The following is an 11,775-nucleotide window of genomic DNA, read 5'->3' on the forward strand; positions in this document are numbered from 1 at the left end:
TGCCTGGTCACACGGGGACCCCCCAGCCTGACTGTGGCTTCAGGGCAGGCGGGGACCCACCGCTGCTCAAGCTCACAGCCCCGGCAGTGGAGGCTCCTGTGGAGAGGCGGCCGTGCTGCCTGCTCATGTGAGGCGGTTCCTCGGCGGGCAGGGTTCCTGTCCCTGGGCACAGCCCAAGGCTGCCTCCCCACGGTGCGTGCCCTGGTGCTGCGGGTGGGCAGCGCAGAAACCCCGGCTTCAACTGTGCAGGACACTGGCCCCTCTCAGGGCAGAAGACATGCCTGGAGAGACATCTGACTGCACAGACTATTTTTATCTTGCAACTCTTGATAAAGGCTGTTCGCCACGGAGTCTGCGTGTGTGTTGTGTGTCTCAGCTGGCTTGCTGCCCCACGGTGGGGAGTGGGTTGTGCCGTTTGGTCGGGGTGCCACCCATGCCTGTGAGCACGAAAGCCTGTAGGTGCACGCAGGGGCATGTGCCAGCCCTGGCCGTGTGGGAGTGAGGCCCACGGCCACTGGGCTGGAAGCCTGGGCCTCACCCACTCCCTCCCGTGCTCAGCCTCCTGGAGCCTCCTCTGTAACCCTTTGCTTTCCTGAGAGGAGCCAGGTGCTTTGAAGGAGCCTCCAATGGGGGCCAGCGTCTAGGGTGTCTGTGATGAGGAGGTGGAGGGTGGGGGTCCCAGGGACCATGGCCTGGAAAGGGAAGTGGTGTTTTCCACAAGACTCTTGTGCCAGAGCCACAGGGGCAAAACAAGCACAAGACTGTGTCAGAACCTCCCTGCGGGGGGGGTTGTGGGTCCCCAGTTCCTGGCATGCAGCCCCAATCCTGGGGCCTGGCTGCCAGCTTCTGCCTGGGCTGGCATAGGGGACATGCAGTTGGCCATTCTGGCTCTGAGCTGGCTGGGCACAAGGTGTCAGGGTAAGGGGGTCCCTTAGGGGCCTCAAGCAGGAGGGCTGAGGGCACCGCCGGCTTGTCTGTTCATGGCGGGCAGCTTTGTGTGGCCACCAGTGCTGGGTGGTGTGGGTTTGGGATGTTCTCTGTCCTGGCTCAGCACGGGCCTGTCAGCCCAGTGTCCTTTGGGCCTGCCCTTCCCCTAGCATCCCTGATTGGAAGGGTGTTCTTGCAGGGCTACGGGCAGGCGGGGACTGGCTGCTGGTTAAATTTAGTGTGGGGGGTGGGGCAGCTGCCCAAGGTCCACCTGCCACCAGGGCTGCCACTTTGGCTCTGCTGCCAGGGGGCGGGCAGGGGCTGGCTCTGCCTGGGGCCAGGCCCATATTAACCTGTGCCCCTGTCTCAGGGCCAGAGGGGCAGGCCTGCGCACTGGGAGGCCGTTGTGGCAGCGGAGCAGAGAAGTGCAAGGTGAGAGGCCTGGGGGCCGGCTATCCTGACCCCTGTGGGTCAGGTTTCGTGGTGGCTGTTGGGGTGGGCCAGCACTGAGCCTGGCCTTTGGGCTCGGCAGGCCTGTGGAGGTGGGTCTCTGACGACCTATCCCGGCTCATTTCCTACTCTCTCCTCCAATCGGGAACAAGAGGGCCAGAGAACTCAGGTCACCCCTAGCCTGGGGTGTGTCCCAAGGGCAACCCCCAGCTGGTGCCTGGTGAAAGGGCAGCCACGGTGTGAGCTGTCCCAGGGCCCAGGGCTGGACTGCCTGGCTCCAGCCCCCTCCCCCAGCCCCTCACAGTGCTCATCAGGGACCAAGGTCCAGCTACAGAGCTCTCGCAGCCTCTGGGCCATAGGTGCCAGCCCTGGAGAGGCCAGATGGAACCCAGAGCCTGAACACCCCTCCCCTCCCCCCAGCACCCCCTGGATTCCTGAGGCCTGGCTCAGTTACTAAGGAGACAGGTCCGCTGGCCCAAGCAAAGATGCGGGTGCCACGAGGGCTAGGCCTTGGCCAAGCCCTGCTGGGGTAAATCCCAGCAGCCCAGGCTCCAGTCTCACCTCGGGGGTCCCTCCTTTCCAGCTCTGCCAGCCCCTCAGGGCTGCTGGGCACTCCCTTCACCTCCTGAACACCCTAGGCGCTCAGTCCCCGGCCCCACATCTAGTCCCTCAGAGCTGTCCGGACCGGGACTGACGTCTGTACCTACCCCCTATATGGGTCTCCTGCTCTCCCTTCATGGGGACACTGGGCAGGCACCGGGCCTTGCCCCAAGCCCCGCCTGCCGCCTCGCCCACTGCCTCTGCCTCCCTGGAGCAGAGCTGTTCCCAGACGGGTGGGGCGGGGCCCAACTGTCCCCAGCTCCTTCAGCCCTTTCTGTCTCCCCCAGTGGGGCCAGCTGCGGTGAAGAGGGTGCCCTCTTGCCTGGCGTCCCCTCTGCTACGGCTGCCTCCTCCCAGCCGTGGCCCACTGAGCCAGACCCAGCTGTCCCCACTCCCACTTCTGGTCCTGCCACCTCCTGAGCCGCCTTCCCACCTGGTCTGGGTAGAGTCATGGCCTCGAGCACAGGTGACCAGAGCCAGGCGGTGAGGAACGGACTGAGGACGAAGGTGCTGACGCTGCACAGCATGAATCCGCGTGTGCGGCGAGTGGAGTACGCAGTGCGTGGCCCCATAGTGCAGCGAGCCTTGGAGCTGGAGCAGGAGCTGCGCCAGGTATGGCCCAGGCCCCTCGCTGCCCTCCAGGTCACACTGGGGTGGCCGAGTTGGCCCCAGTCCCACTGGCTCACGGCACAAGGGCTGAGGGGTTAGGTAGGGCACGGTCTCCCTGCCTGCTCCCCTCCCCTCCCAGGGTGTGAAGAAGCCTTTCACCGAGGTCATCCGTGCCAACATCGGGGACGCACAGGCTATGGGGCAGAGGCCCATCACCTTCCTGCGCCAGGTGAGGCTCATGCCCGCTGCACCCCTCCACCCCCCGCCCGTGTGCCCTGACCTCAGCACTCCGTCTTCCCAGGTCCTGGCTCTCTGTGTCAACCCTGATCTTCTGACCAGCCCCAGCTTCCCTGACGATGCCAAGAAGAGGGCGGAGCGCATCCTGCAGGCGTGTGGGGGCCACAGCCTGGGTGAGAGCCAGGGCCAGGAGGAAGCAGAGGGCGGCCCTGCCGCTGGAGGAGGGAGGTCCCCTGGGAGGGCTGAGAACTTCACCTGTAACTCCCATCCTGTCCTGCCCGAGTCCAGGGGCCTACAGCGTCAGCTCCGGCATCCAGCTGATCCGGGAGGACGTGGCGCAGTACATTGAGAGGCGCGACGGAGGTATCCCTGCGGACCCCAACAATGTCTTCCTGTCCACAGGGGCCAGCGACGCCATCGTGGTAGGCTGGGCATGCGCAGGAAGACATTCCTGACACTGCAGAGGGGGTGCCCAGGGTGGGGGACAGGTGCAGCCCCAGGCCCTGCCAACCCTGCCTTCCCCTTCCTTCTTGCAGACGGTGCTGAAGCTGCTGGTGGCCGGCGAGGGCCACACACGCACAGGTGTGCTCATTCCCATCCCCCAGTACCCACTCTACTCGGCCACACTGGCAGAGCTGGGCGCAGTGCAGGTGGATTACTACCTGGACGAGGAACGCGCCTGGGCGTTGGACGTGTCCGAGCTTCACCGTGCACTGTGTCAGGCGCGTGGCCACTGCCACCCTCGTGCGCTGTGTGTCATCAACCCTGGCAACCCCACCGGTGCGTTCCCGCCGCCCCGCCCCACTCCTCCCGCACCCTTGTGCGCCCTGGCCCAGGCAGTGCCGGGTCTGCCGTCCCCCGGCTGCCCAGTGGAGGGCAGTGCGCCCCCTTGGCTCACCCAGCCCTGCTGCCTCCCCCACACCCCAGGGCAGGTGCAGACCCGCGAGTGCATCGAGGCTGTGATCCGCTTCGCCTTCGAAGAGCGGCTCTTTCTGCTGGCGGACGAGGTGCGTGGCGCAGGGGAGCGGGAAGCCGGGCAACAGCCAGCCCCCGTGACGCCTTGCGCCCTTCCAGGTGTACCAGGACAACGTGTACGCCGCGGGCTCCCAGTTCCACTCATTCAAGAAGGTGCTCATGGAGATGGGGCCGCCCTATGCCGGGCAGCAGGAGCTCGCCTCCTTCCACTCCACCTCCAAGGGCTACATGGGCGAGTGCGTGCAGGCGAGGCGGGTGGGGGCTCGCGGGCTATGGCCTGGCCCTCCTCGCCCAGTGGGCCAACTCCTCCGCACCTGGCCTGGACGCGCCCCTCACCTGGCAGGTGCGGGTTCCGCGGCGGCTATGTGGAGGTGGTGAACATGGACGCTGCAGTGCAGCAGCAGATGCTGAAGCTGATGAGTGTGCGGCTGTGCCCGCCGGTGCCAGGCCAGGCCCTGCTGGACCTGGTGGTCAGCCCACCCGCGCCCACTGACCCCTCCTTCGCGCAGTTCCAGGCTGTGAGTTGGGGGCAGGAGGGGGTCCAGGTGACCTAATCGGGGGTGGGGGATGCTGAGTGCTGTGCCCTCATGGGCCCTCCCTCCCTCCCTCCGTGGCCACAGGAGAGGCAGGCAGTGCTGGCGGAGCTGGCGGCCAAAGCCAAGCTCACCGAGCAGGTCTTCAACGAGGCTCCCGGCATCAGCTGCAACCCAGTGCAGGGCGCCATGTACTCCTTCCCGCGCGTGCAGCTGCCCCCACGGGCGGTGGAGCGTGCTCAGGTCAGGCGGGGGCGGGGCTGCAGGGTGGGCAGTGGTGGCCAGGCATCTCTCCCTGATGACTGCCTGTTCACAGGAGCTGGGCCTGGCCCCCGACATGTTCTTCTGCCTGCGCCTCCTGGAGGAGACCGGCATCTGCGTGGTGCCTGGGAGCGGCTTTGGGCAGCGGGAAGGCACCTACCACTTCCGGTGAGGCCCGGCCCTCACTGCCTGTCCCGCCACCCTGGCCCTTCACTCACTGTCAACTCCTTTCAGGATGACCATTCTGCCCCCCTTGGAGAAACTGCGGCTGCTGCTAGAGAAGCTGAGCAGATTTCATGCCAAATTCACCCTCGAGTACTCCTGAGCCCAGCCGGGGCCAGGCTGGGCGCCCCGGACTGTGTGCTCAGGGGCCCTGGGGGCTCTGGAGCCCACTGTACTTGCTCTTGCTGCCTGGTGGGCAGGGGGGCGGGGCTGGGCCCCTGCCTCTCTGCAGGTCCCTAATAAAGCTGTGTGGCAGTCTGACTCCAGGGAGGAAGCGCTGGCAGCTGCGTGGTCTGCTCCCACTTGCCTACCCTTCTTGCAAGCCTGAGTCCCTTCAGAGAAAGGGCCTTCCACGACCAGCACCCACTTGTTCCTCCTGAAGACCCGGCGCCCACTATGGGCTGGGTCTTCCCCGTGGCCTCTTGCTGTGGGGCAGAGCCCGTCACGATCACACAGAAATGGGCTGAGAGTCCGGAGTGTGAGGAAAGCACAGGCCCACACCCCTTTGTGGAAGCCCCCAGAGCTGTTGGGATGGGGATGGGGCTTGACAAAGAATCTAGGCAACCAGGAGCCCAGTTGGCCACCCAAAGAAACAGCCTTTCCTGAAGAAGGCGCAGAAAGCTGTCTCCTTCCTGGCTCCCTTCCCTGTGAGGTCCACGTCTTCCCTGTGAGGTCCACATCTTCCCTGGGGCAGGGAGAAATACTAAACCAGCATGGTGCTGGCTGGTCGGAGTGACTGACAGGGAGGAAGTCTTGGTTCTCTTACCCGAGGTAGTAGGGGTGGGTAACTGTCTGGGGGGCCAGAGAGACCACCTTTGGTGTCAGTGTGTGGTGCAGTCCTTCAGCTGGGTGGAGTGGGAGGCAGAGGGAGAGGATGAGGGAGTGTCCCAGGGGAGGGCTGGGGCTGGGCTGAGGGGGGTGGACAGTGATGTGTCCTGGCCTGGGGAGCATGGCTGAGCACCTACTACATGCAGACACTGCTGCGGGTCACTCCATCTGCCCAGATGGTCTTCTGAACTAGGCATGATAACCCCCATTTGATAGACAAGGAAACCTGGAAACAAAAACCTGCTGAGCTGACAGGAAACCCCCTCAGAGACCACAGCAGCCAGAGAAGTGCATTGGGTCCAGTGCCCTCAAGTCCGCCAAGGACGGGACTGGCTTTAGAGACTCGCAGACTTGGAAATCGGACCGGCCAAGGCATCTGGTTTTGTTCGCTCCGGAGATGGTTCTTAACCACAAGCCACACTTCACAGCCTCATCTGGGCCTCAGGAGCCCCTGAGGGCACAGCTCCGGACAGGAGACACAGCAGGTGGGCCCCTCCCTCGGCAGGGCGGGCTTGAATCAGGCAGGGCGCTCCTAGCCTTGTCACCGGACACTGAAGGGCATCAAGGGCAGTGGCAGGCCGTGTCCTTCTGAGCTAAGCTGGGTTCTGACCTTTGACACTACCCTCCTAACTTCCATGGGTCTGTCACTGCCTTAGGGAGGGGCTGAAGCCAGACACAGCGAGGTTGGGGTCCGACGACAGAACCCTTAAGAAACGGACGCCTTCACGGGGGCAGCTGGAGAAGCGGGGGCCGGGCACCGCAGCAACCAGGCTGCAGGTCAGACACCGGGAAGGAAGCAGGCCTGGCGCGGATCCGAGATTCCTGGGAGAGACTAGGGCTGGCCGTGGGCGCAGGCCGATCCTTACATTCGAGGCCGGCCCTGCTCTGTAGCTTCCCTTTCCGGGCCTCTCACCAGCGCAGGACTTCGCTGGGAGCGCGCACGTGGCGGGGCGGCCGCGGGCACTAGCCCGGACTGGTCACCGGGGGCGCCAGCGAGCTGACGCTCTGGCCCGCTCCGGTCTCTGTGGCTCGCGCGACCTTCCGGCCCTGAAGTCGGTGGCCGCGGGGCTCCAGCGACACCGTGTGGCCCGTCTCCGCTGTGTGGCTCTAGGCGGCCGAGAAACTGCTGAGAGTCCGGCCCGGCCGACGGTGAGGGCCCCAGGAGGCAGCGGCCCAGACCCGTTTACCTGCGACCGCGCAGAGCATGATGGGAGCCGCGGGGAGGGGGGCAGTGATCCCGCCCCCTTACCTGCGGTCTCGCAGAGCATGCTGGGAGCCGCGGGAGGCAGTGACCCCGCCCCCCTTCCTGAGGCCGCGCAGAGCATGCCGGGAGCTGGTGTCCAGACCGCTCGCCTCTGTTTGGACCCGATTTCGGTCCTTCTGGGGTGTTAATGCTCCTAAAGTCCAATCGCACGTGTGCAGACCCCAGCCTGTACGACGCTGACTCCGCCCGGTCCCAGAACCAAAGCCATGCTGGGGTGTGGCCTCTGACCCAACGCGGAGAGGACCTCGCTTTGCGGGACCCCACCTGGAACCCGACCTCCCGGCCTCGCAGTCGATCGGAGCCGCCATGCATGGGAAGTTGCTGCCGCTGGCCGGCCTCTACCTGGTGCAGGGCCTGCCCTATGGGCTCCAGTCCGGCCTCCTGCCCGTGCTGCTGCGCGCCGGCGGCCTCTCCCTGACGCGCGTGGGGCTGGCCAAGGTTCTCTACACTCCGTGGCTGCTCAAGCTGGCGTGGGCCCCGCTGGTGGACGCGCAGGGCTCGGTGAGGGCCTGGCTGACGCGCAGCACGGCAGGCTTGGGCCTGGTGTGTGGGCTCCTTGCCGGGCTGCCCCCGCCTGGAGCTGGCCAGGCCGGGCTGCCCGCCGCAGTGGCGGGGTTGCTGCTGTTGCTGAACCTGGGTGCCGCTGTGCAGGATGTGGCCCTGGACGCGCTGGCTGTGCAGCTGCTGGAGCCGGCCGAGCTGGGGCCGGGCAACACCGTGCAGGTGGTCGCCTACAAGCTGGGGGCCGCGCTAGCCGGAGGCGCGCTGCTGGCGCTGCAGCCCACTCTCTCGTGGCCGCAACTCTTTCTGCTCCTGGCTGCCACCTACTGGCTGGCCGCGGCCCTGGCCTGGGCTGCACCAGCCCTGCGGCGGCTCCCACAGCCGGCCCCGTCCAAGCAGCGTCCCCACACCGCGCACCTCCTGCGGGACGTGCTGGCTGTGCCGGGGACCCTGTGGACGGCAGGCTTTGTGCTCACCTACAAGCTAGGTGAGTGAGGCCTCGAGGCGCAGGCAACAGCAGAGGTGGGGCTTCCGGGACAGCTCCAGGTGTGTCCCCAGTGCTTGCAACCCATTACAGGGCCACTCTCTTTTCGGGTATGACCGACATCCGGGGCTCTGCAGCTGGACCTTGCTGTCTTGTCCTCCCCCAGCTCTAGCCACATCCCTGAGCTCTCTCGGGCTGCCCCACTTCTCCCCCCAGCACCTGCAACTCTGGAACACTGAGGAGAGCAGGGCAGGACTGAGGCCCCAGTTGGGGAGAAGGGAGGTGGGGGCAGATGTGGAACCTCCTGTGCTCATACCCGCTCTCCGCAACCCAAGGTGAGCAGGGCGCCAGCAGCCTGTTTCCTCTTCTCCTGCTGGACCATGGTGTTTCTGCCCCTGAGCTGGGACTGTGGAATGGTGTGGGTGCTGTGGTCTGCTCCATCGCTGGCTCCTCCCTGGGTGGGACCTTGCTGGCCAAGCACTGGTGAGCCCTCCCCAGTGTGCCCTGCCCACCCACTTGTACCCAAGCTGCCCCCAATTCCTATACTGCCCAATTTCCCACCCCCACCCCAGGGAACTGCTGCCTCTGTTGAGGTCAGTGCTGCGGCTCCGCTTCGGGGGCCTAGCCTGCCAGACTGCCTTGGTCTTCCACCTGGACGCCCTGGGGGCCAGCATGGGCCCTGGCACAATCTTGAGAGGTGAGAGGCTGGCTTTGAGGAGGGAGGAAAAGGGGCCAGGAGCCTGGGGCACTGCTGACCTCTGCCCTCCCAGGGTCAGCCTTGCTGAGCCTATGTCTGCAGCACTTCTTGGGAGGCCTGGTCACCACAGTCACCTTCACTGGGATGATGCGTTGCAGCCAGCTGGCCCCCAGGGCCCTGCAGGTGAGGAGACATTGCAGGGACACAGAGGGACTGCAGGGCTGGGGCTGTGTGGGCCTTACTCTGACCCTGACCCCCACCCCCTCAGGCCACACACTACAGCCTTCTGGCCACTCTGGAACTACTGGGGAAGCTGCTGCTGGGCGCTCTGGCTGGAGGCCTGGCCGACGGGCTGGGGCCACATCCCTGCTTCTTCCTCCTGCTCATCCTCTCTGCCTTGCCCGTTCTGTACCTGGGCCTGGCACCCAGCACCTTTCTCTGAGCTGGGTGGCTGGACTGGTCAATAAAGCCACGTGTGCCTAGAATATGTGATGCGCTTGTCCCCAGGTTGTGGGGGCTGCCTCATTGGCCAGGAGGGCCCATAAAAACAATGTGAGCACTTTATATTCTGCATTTTGGAGTCTCCTCGTCCTCACACCCGGTAACAGGTTTTGCCCAGGGCCTCAGTCACTGCCCTAGCTGCTGACAACCCCAGCTCTACCCAACATCCCCCAATGCAGTGCAATCAGCAGGCCACCCGCAGGAGCTCTTCTGTGGCCAGGCGCACCAGGGCATGGAAGCTCAGATTCAGGTATTTTCTCCAGAAGCGCCGGTCCTGCCCGTACACCTGGGCTGGGTAGCAGGGGCTTCCTACGGTGGAGTCAAGACATAGCCATGAGCCCCAGCCCCAGCCTGCATGGGAGGCGTCCCAGGCCTCACCTGCCCCAGCCCCAGCTCCAGCCTGCATTGGGTGGAGCCTTGTAGGCCTCACCGATGCCATGGAAGATGCGGGCCACAGCCCTGCCCGAGAACTTCTCCTCTGGCCTCAGGGACAGAAACTGGCGGATGTCGCAGCGGACCTGGTCCTCCCAATCCTGGAGCTGTGTGGACAGGCACATCAGGCTTGCTCTGAGCTACCGTGGCACTGCATCCACACAGCAAGCCCCATGCAGCCCAAGGAACGTGCAACCCTGATGAGCTTCCTGGCCTTACTGTACTCACTCTGGCCTGCCCTGGCTCAGGGCCCTGCGTGTCCTCCATGTCTCCTGGCCCCTGTGCTTCCTCTTCCACTTCCTCAAAGTAGCGGCCGAGCAGGTCCTTGAGCCTGGTGCTGCGCTCCTCATCCTGCTGCTCCAGGCAGGGCCCACAGCTGGGGAAGGCTATGCTGTGGGGAGGAGCCCGTCAGAGCTGATCACTGCGGGAGGGTGGATGGTCCCAGGCCCTGCCTGCCTCCTCCCAACCTGTGAAAGGCCTGAAAGGTTCTGCGCAGACGGGCCAGGGCCTGGCGCTCCCGGGCCCGCACACGGCCATAGAGGAAGTCACAGATCTGGTCCTTCTCCTCAGCGGTCAGGTCTCCTGGGCTGCGAAGGTGGAAGGCCAGCTCCCTGAACTCCACAAGCACCCCTGTCCTGCGCCGCACACCTGCCGGAAAGCATGTCAGATGCAGGCAGGCAGCATCCAGGGCTGGGTGGGGTGGGGTGGGGTGGGGCGGGGCGCACCTGTCCTGGGTTCATGGTCCCACTGCAGCTGGCAGAGAGCCCGCCGCACAGAGGCCAGCTCCCAGCCCATGGAGTCCACCAGCTTGACCATATCAAACTCCACAGAGCTGCTGCCTTGCCGTGGGTCCTTAGGCAGCTGCTGGGCCAAGCACACAGCCAAAGGGGGACACCTGTGCCCAGGGAAAAGGAAACATGTGGCCAGCAGCCCTGATTCTCCAACCTTGTCTCCAACTCAGGGCAGGGTGTGCTCACCTGTGGGCCAGGGCCTGGAGCTGGGCAGAGCCCCCAGGGCAGCTCAGACGGCAATGGATATAGGTGGTTGCCAGCAGCTCCAGCCAGTGGCGTGGGTGCAGCTCCAGGTAGCACAGCAAAGTCTCGATGGCTGTGGGCAGAGCAGGGCTCAGGGGATGTGGGCACAGCCCATCCACACCCATGGCTTACCCCCAGGTTCCTCACCCTCCTCTGGCATGTCCAGAGCCTGCACGGTAAGCTGTACTGGGAGTGCCCGCTCATGGCCCACACAGGTCCTTCTGGGTCCTGGGGCTGCCTGGTGGACACCAAGCTCCTCAGCCTCTTGAGAGGAATACTTGGGCACAGGTCTTTCTCCACCCATGGTCCCTTCCTGCTCTGGGGACGGCCTGGTGCAGGTGCAGGCTGGGAACACGCGCTGCACCAGCCTCTTCACGGCCAGGAAGTCTGTGCCGTTGGCGTGCACATGTCTGCGGAGCTCTCGCAGGTCTTCGCCCTGCAGGACGACTATCATGAGGGTGGGGTGGGGCACTGGGGGCTTGAGCACTGGCAGTTGGGGGGGTGCCAACCTGGGGCTGCAGGAAGAGGTGGCAGTGGGCAGGCTGCCCATCACGCCCGGCCCGGCCCACAGCCTGCACGTAGCTCTCGAAGCTTGGGGGCAGCCCCAGATGCAGCACAGCCCGCACATCTGGCCGGTCCAGCCCCATCCCGAAGGCCACCGTGGCCACCACCACCCGCAACTGGCCCTGCATGAAGGCCTGCTGTACCCGCTGCCGTTCCCGGCCGCACATGCCCGCGTGGTAGGCCTCGGCCGTGGTTTTGGGGGCACGACCTTTGGGGAAGACAGGCAGATAATCAGTGGGAGGGGCCATGTGTGCCCAAGGTGGGTTCACCGGGACACCAGCCGTGTCTGTGCCTCACCTCCAGGCCCTGGGCCCTGGGCTGCATGCAGGCAGGTTCGGAGAAGCGCAGCGATCCGCTCCGTGTCTTCGCGCCGGTTGCAGTAAATGATAATGGAATCCAGGTTTCGAAAACGTTTGCCTTGCAGCAGTGTCAACAGTGCCTGACAAGGAGTGGTCGGCATGGGCAGTGCGGGGTGAGCATGGGCCGTGGGGGGTGAGGAGAGTCGGTGTGGGCCGTGGGGGATGAGGAGAGGTCGGCGTGGGCCGTGGGGGGTGAGGAGAGGTCGGTGTGGGCCATGGGGGATGAGAGTCGGTGTGGGCCGTGGGGGGTGAGGAGCCGTCAGCGTGGGCCGTGGGGGGTGAGGAGAGGTTGGCGTG

The 11,775-nt window shown here is 65.3% G+C and overlaps 3 protein-coding genes across 3 annotated transcripts in view; 2 read left to right on the forward strand and 1 right to left on the reverse strand.

The window, feature by feature from the left end:
* The first annotated feature begins 1,206 nt into the window (after window positions 1-1,206).
* GPT (glutamic-pyruvate transaminase (alanine aminotransferase)) lies at window positions 1,207-5,082 on the forward strand. The gene is made up of 12 exons (XM_011975712.1): window positions 1,207-1,359; window positions 2,424-2,589; window positions 2,726-2,815; window positions 2,888-2,996; window positions 3,112-3,245; window positions 3,360-3,603; window positions 3,751-3,830; window positions 3,898-4,034; window positions 4,142-4,316; window positions 4,419-4,574; window positions 4,648-4,760; window positions 4,827-5,082. Exons 2-12 carry the CDS (start codon window positions 2,428-2,430, stop codon window positions 4,915-4,917), a joined length of 1,491 nt encoding a protein of 496 aa, XP_011831102.1. The 5' UTR covers window positions 1,207-1,359; window positions 2,424-2,427; the 3' UTR covers window positions 4,918-5,082.
* A 1,842-nt stretch (window positions 5,083-6,924) lies between these two features.
* MFSD3 (major facilitator superfamily domain containing 3) lies at window positions 6,925-9,069 on the forward strand. Its single transcript, XM_011975713.1, has 5 exons — window positions 6,925-7,894; window positions 8,227-8,374; window positions 8,464-8,588; window positions 8,662-8,771; window positions 8,857-9,069. The coding sequence occupies exons 1-5, from the start codon at window positions 7,213-7,215 to the stop codon at window positions 9,028-9,030; spliced, it is 1,239 nt and encodes a 412-aa protein (XP_011831103.1). The 5' UTR covers window positions 6,925-7,212; the 3' UTR covers window positions 9,031-9,069.
* A 57-nt stretch (window positions 9,070-9,126) lies between these two features.
* Window positions 9,127-11,775, reverse strand: part of RECQL4 (RecQ protein-like 4) — an 8,047-nt gene continuing 5,398 nt past the window's right edge. The window contains exons 12-20 of the mRNA XM_011975751.1: window positions 11,417-11,558; window positions 11,065-11,327; window positions 10,703-10,991; window positions 10,499-10,628; window positions 10,247-10,416; window positions 9,989-10,169; window positions 9,750-9,912; window positions 9,520-9,628; window positions 9,127-9,398 (exon numbers count right to left, since the gene is read on the reverse strand). Coding sequence (XP_011831141.1) covers window positions 9,274-9,398; window positions 9,520-9,628; window positions 9,750-9,912; window positions 9,989-10,169; window positions 10,247-10,416; window positions 10,499-10,628; window positions 10,703-10,991; window positions 11,065-11,327; window positions 11,417-11,558 — 1,572 coding nt within the window. The 3' untranslated portion in view covers window positions 9,127-9,273. The remainder of the gene's footprint in view (window positions 9,399-9,519; window positions 9,629-9,749; window positions 9,913-9,988; window positions 10,170-10,246; window positions 10,417-10,498; window positions 10,629-10,702; window positions 10,992-11,064; window positions 11,328-11,416; window positions 11,559-11,775) is intronic.

This window comes from Mandrillus leucophaeus, unplaced genomic scaffold, assembly GCF_000951045.1.
Source record: "Mandrillus leucophaeus isolate KB7577 unplaced genomic scaffold, Mleu.le_1.0 Scaffold158, whole genome shotgun sequence".
Classification (NCBI taxonomy): domain Eukaryota; kingdom Metazoa; phylum Chordata; class Mammalia; order Primates; family Cercopithecidae; genus Mandrillus; species Mandrillus leucophaeus.

What these genes read in the sequence shown, in the direction of transcription:
- GPT (XM_011975712.1), top strand. Translation starts at nt 2,428, where the DNA reads ATGGCCTCGAGCACAGGTGACCAGAGCCAGGCGGTGAGGAACGGACTG. An exon ending in GGGCCAGCGACGCCATCGTG is followed by an intron (nt 3,246 to 3,359) that starts GTAGGCTGGGCA and finishes TCCTTCTTGCAG; the next exon opens with ACGGTGCTGAAGCTGCTGGT. An exon ending in TCTTTCTGCTGGCGGACGAG is followed by an intron (nt 3,831 to 3,897) that starts GTGCGTGGCGCA and finishes GCGCCCTTCCAG; the next exon opens with GTGTACCAGGACAACGTGTA.
- MFSD3 (XM_011975713.1), top strand. Translation starts at nt 7,213, where the DNA reads ATGCATGGGAAGTTGCTGCCGCTGGCCGGCCTCTACCTGGTGCAGGGC. An exon ending in TGTGCTCACCTACAAGCTAG is followed by an intron (nt 7,895 to 8,226) that starts GTGAGTGAGGCC and finishes CCGCAACCCAAG; the next exon opens with GTGAGCAGGGCGCCAGCAGC. An exon ending in ACCTTGCTGGCCAAGCACTG is followed by an intron (nt 8,375 to 8,463) that starts GTGAGCCCTCCC and finishes CCCCCACCCCAG; the next exon opens with GGAACTGCTGCCTCTGTTGA.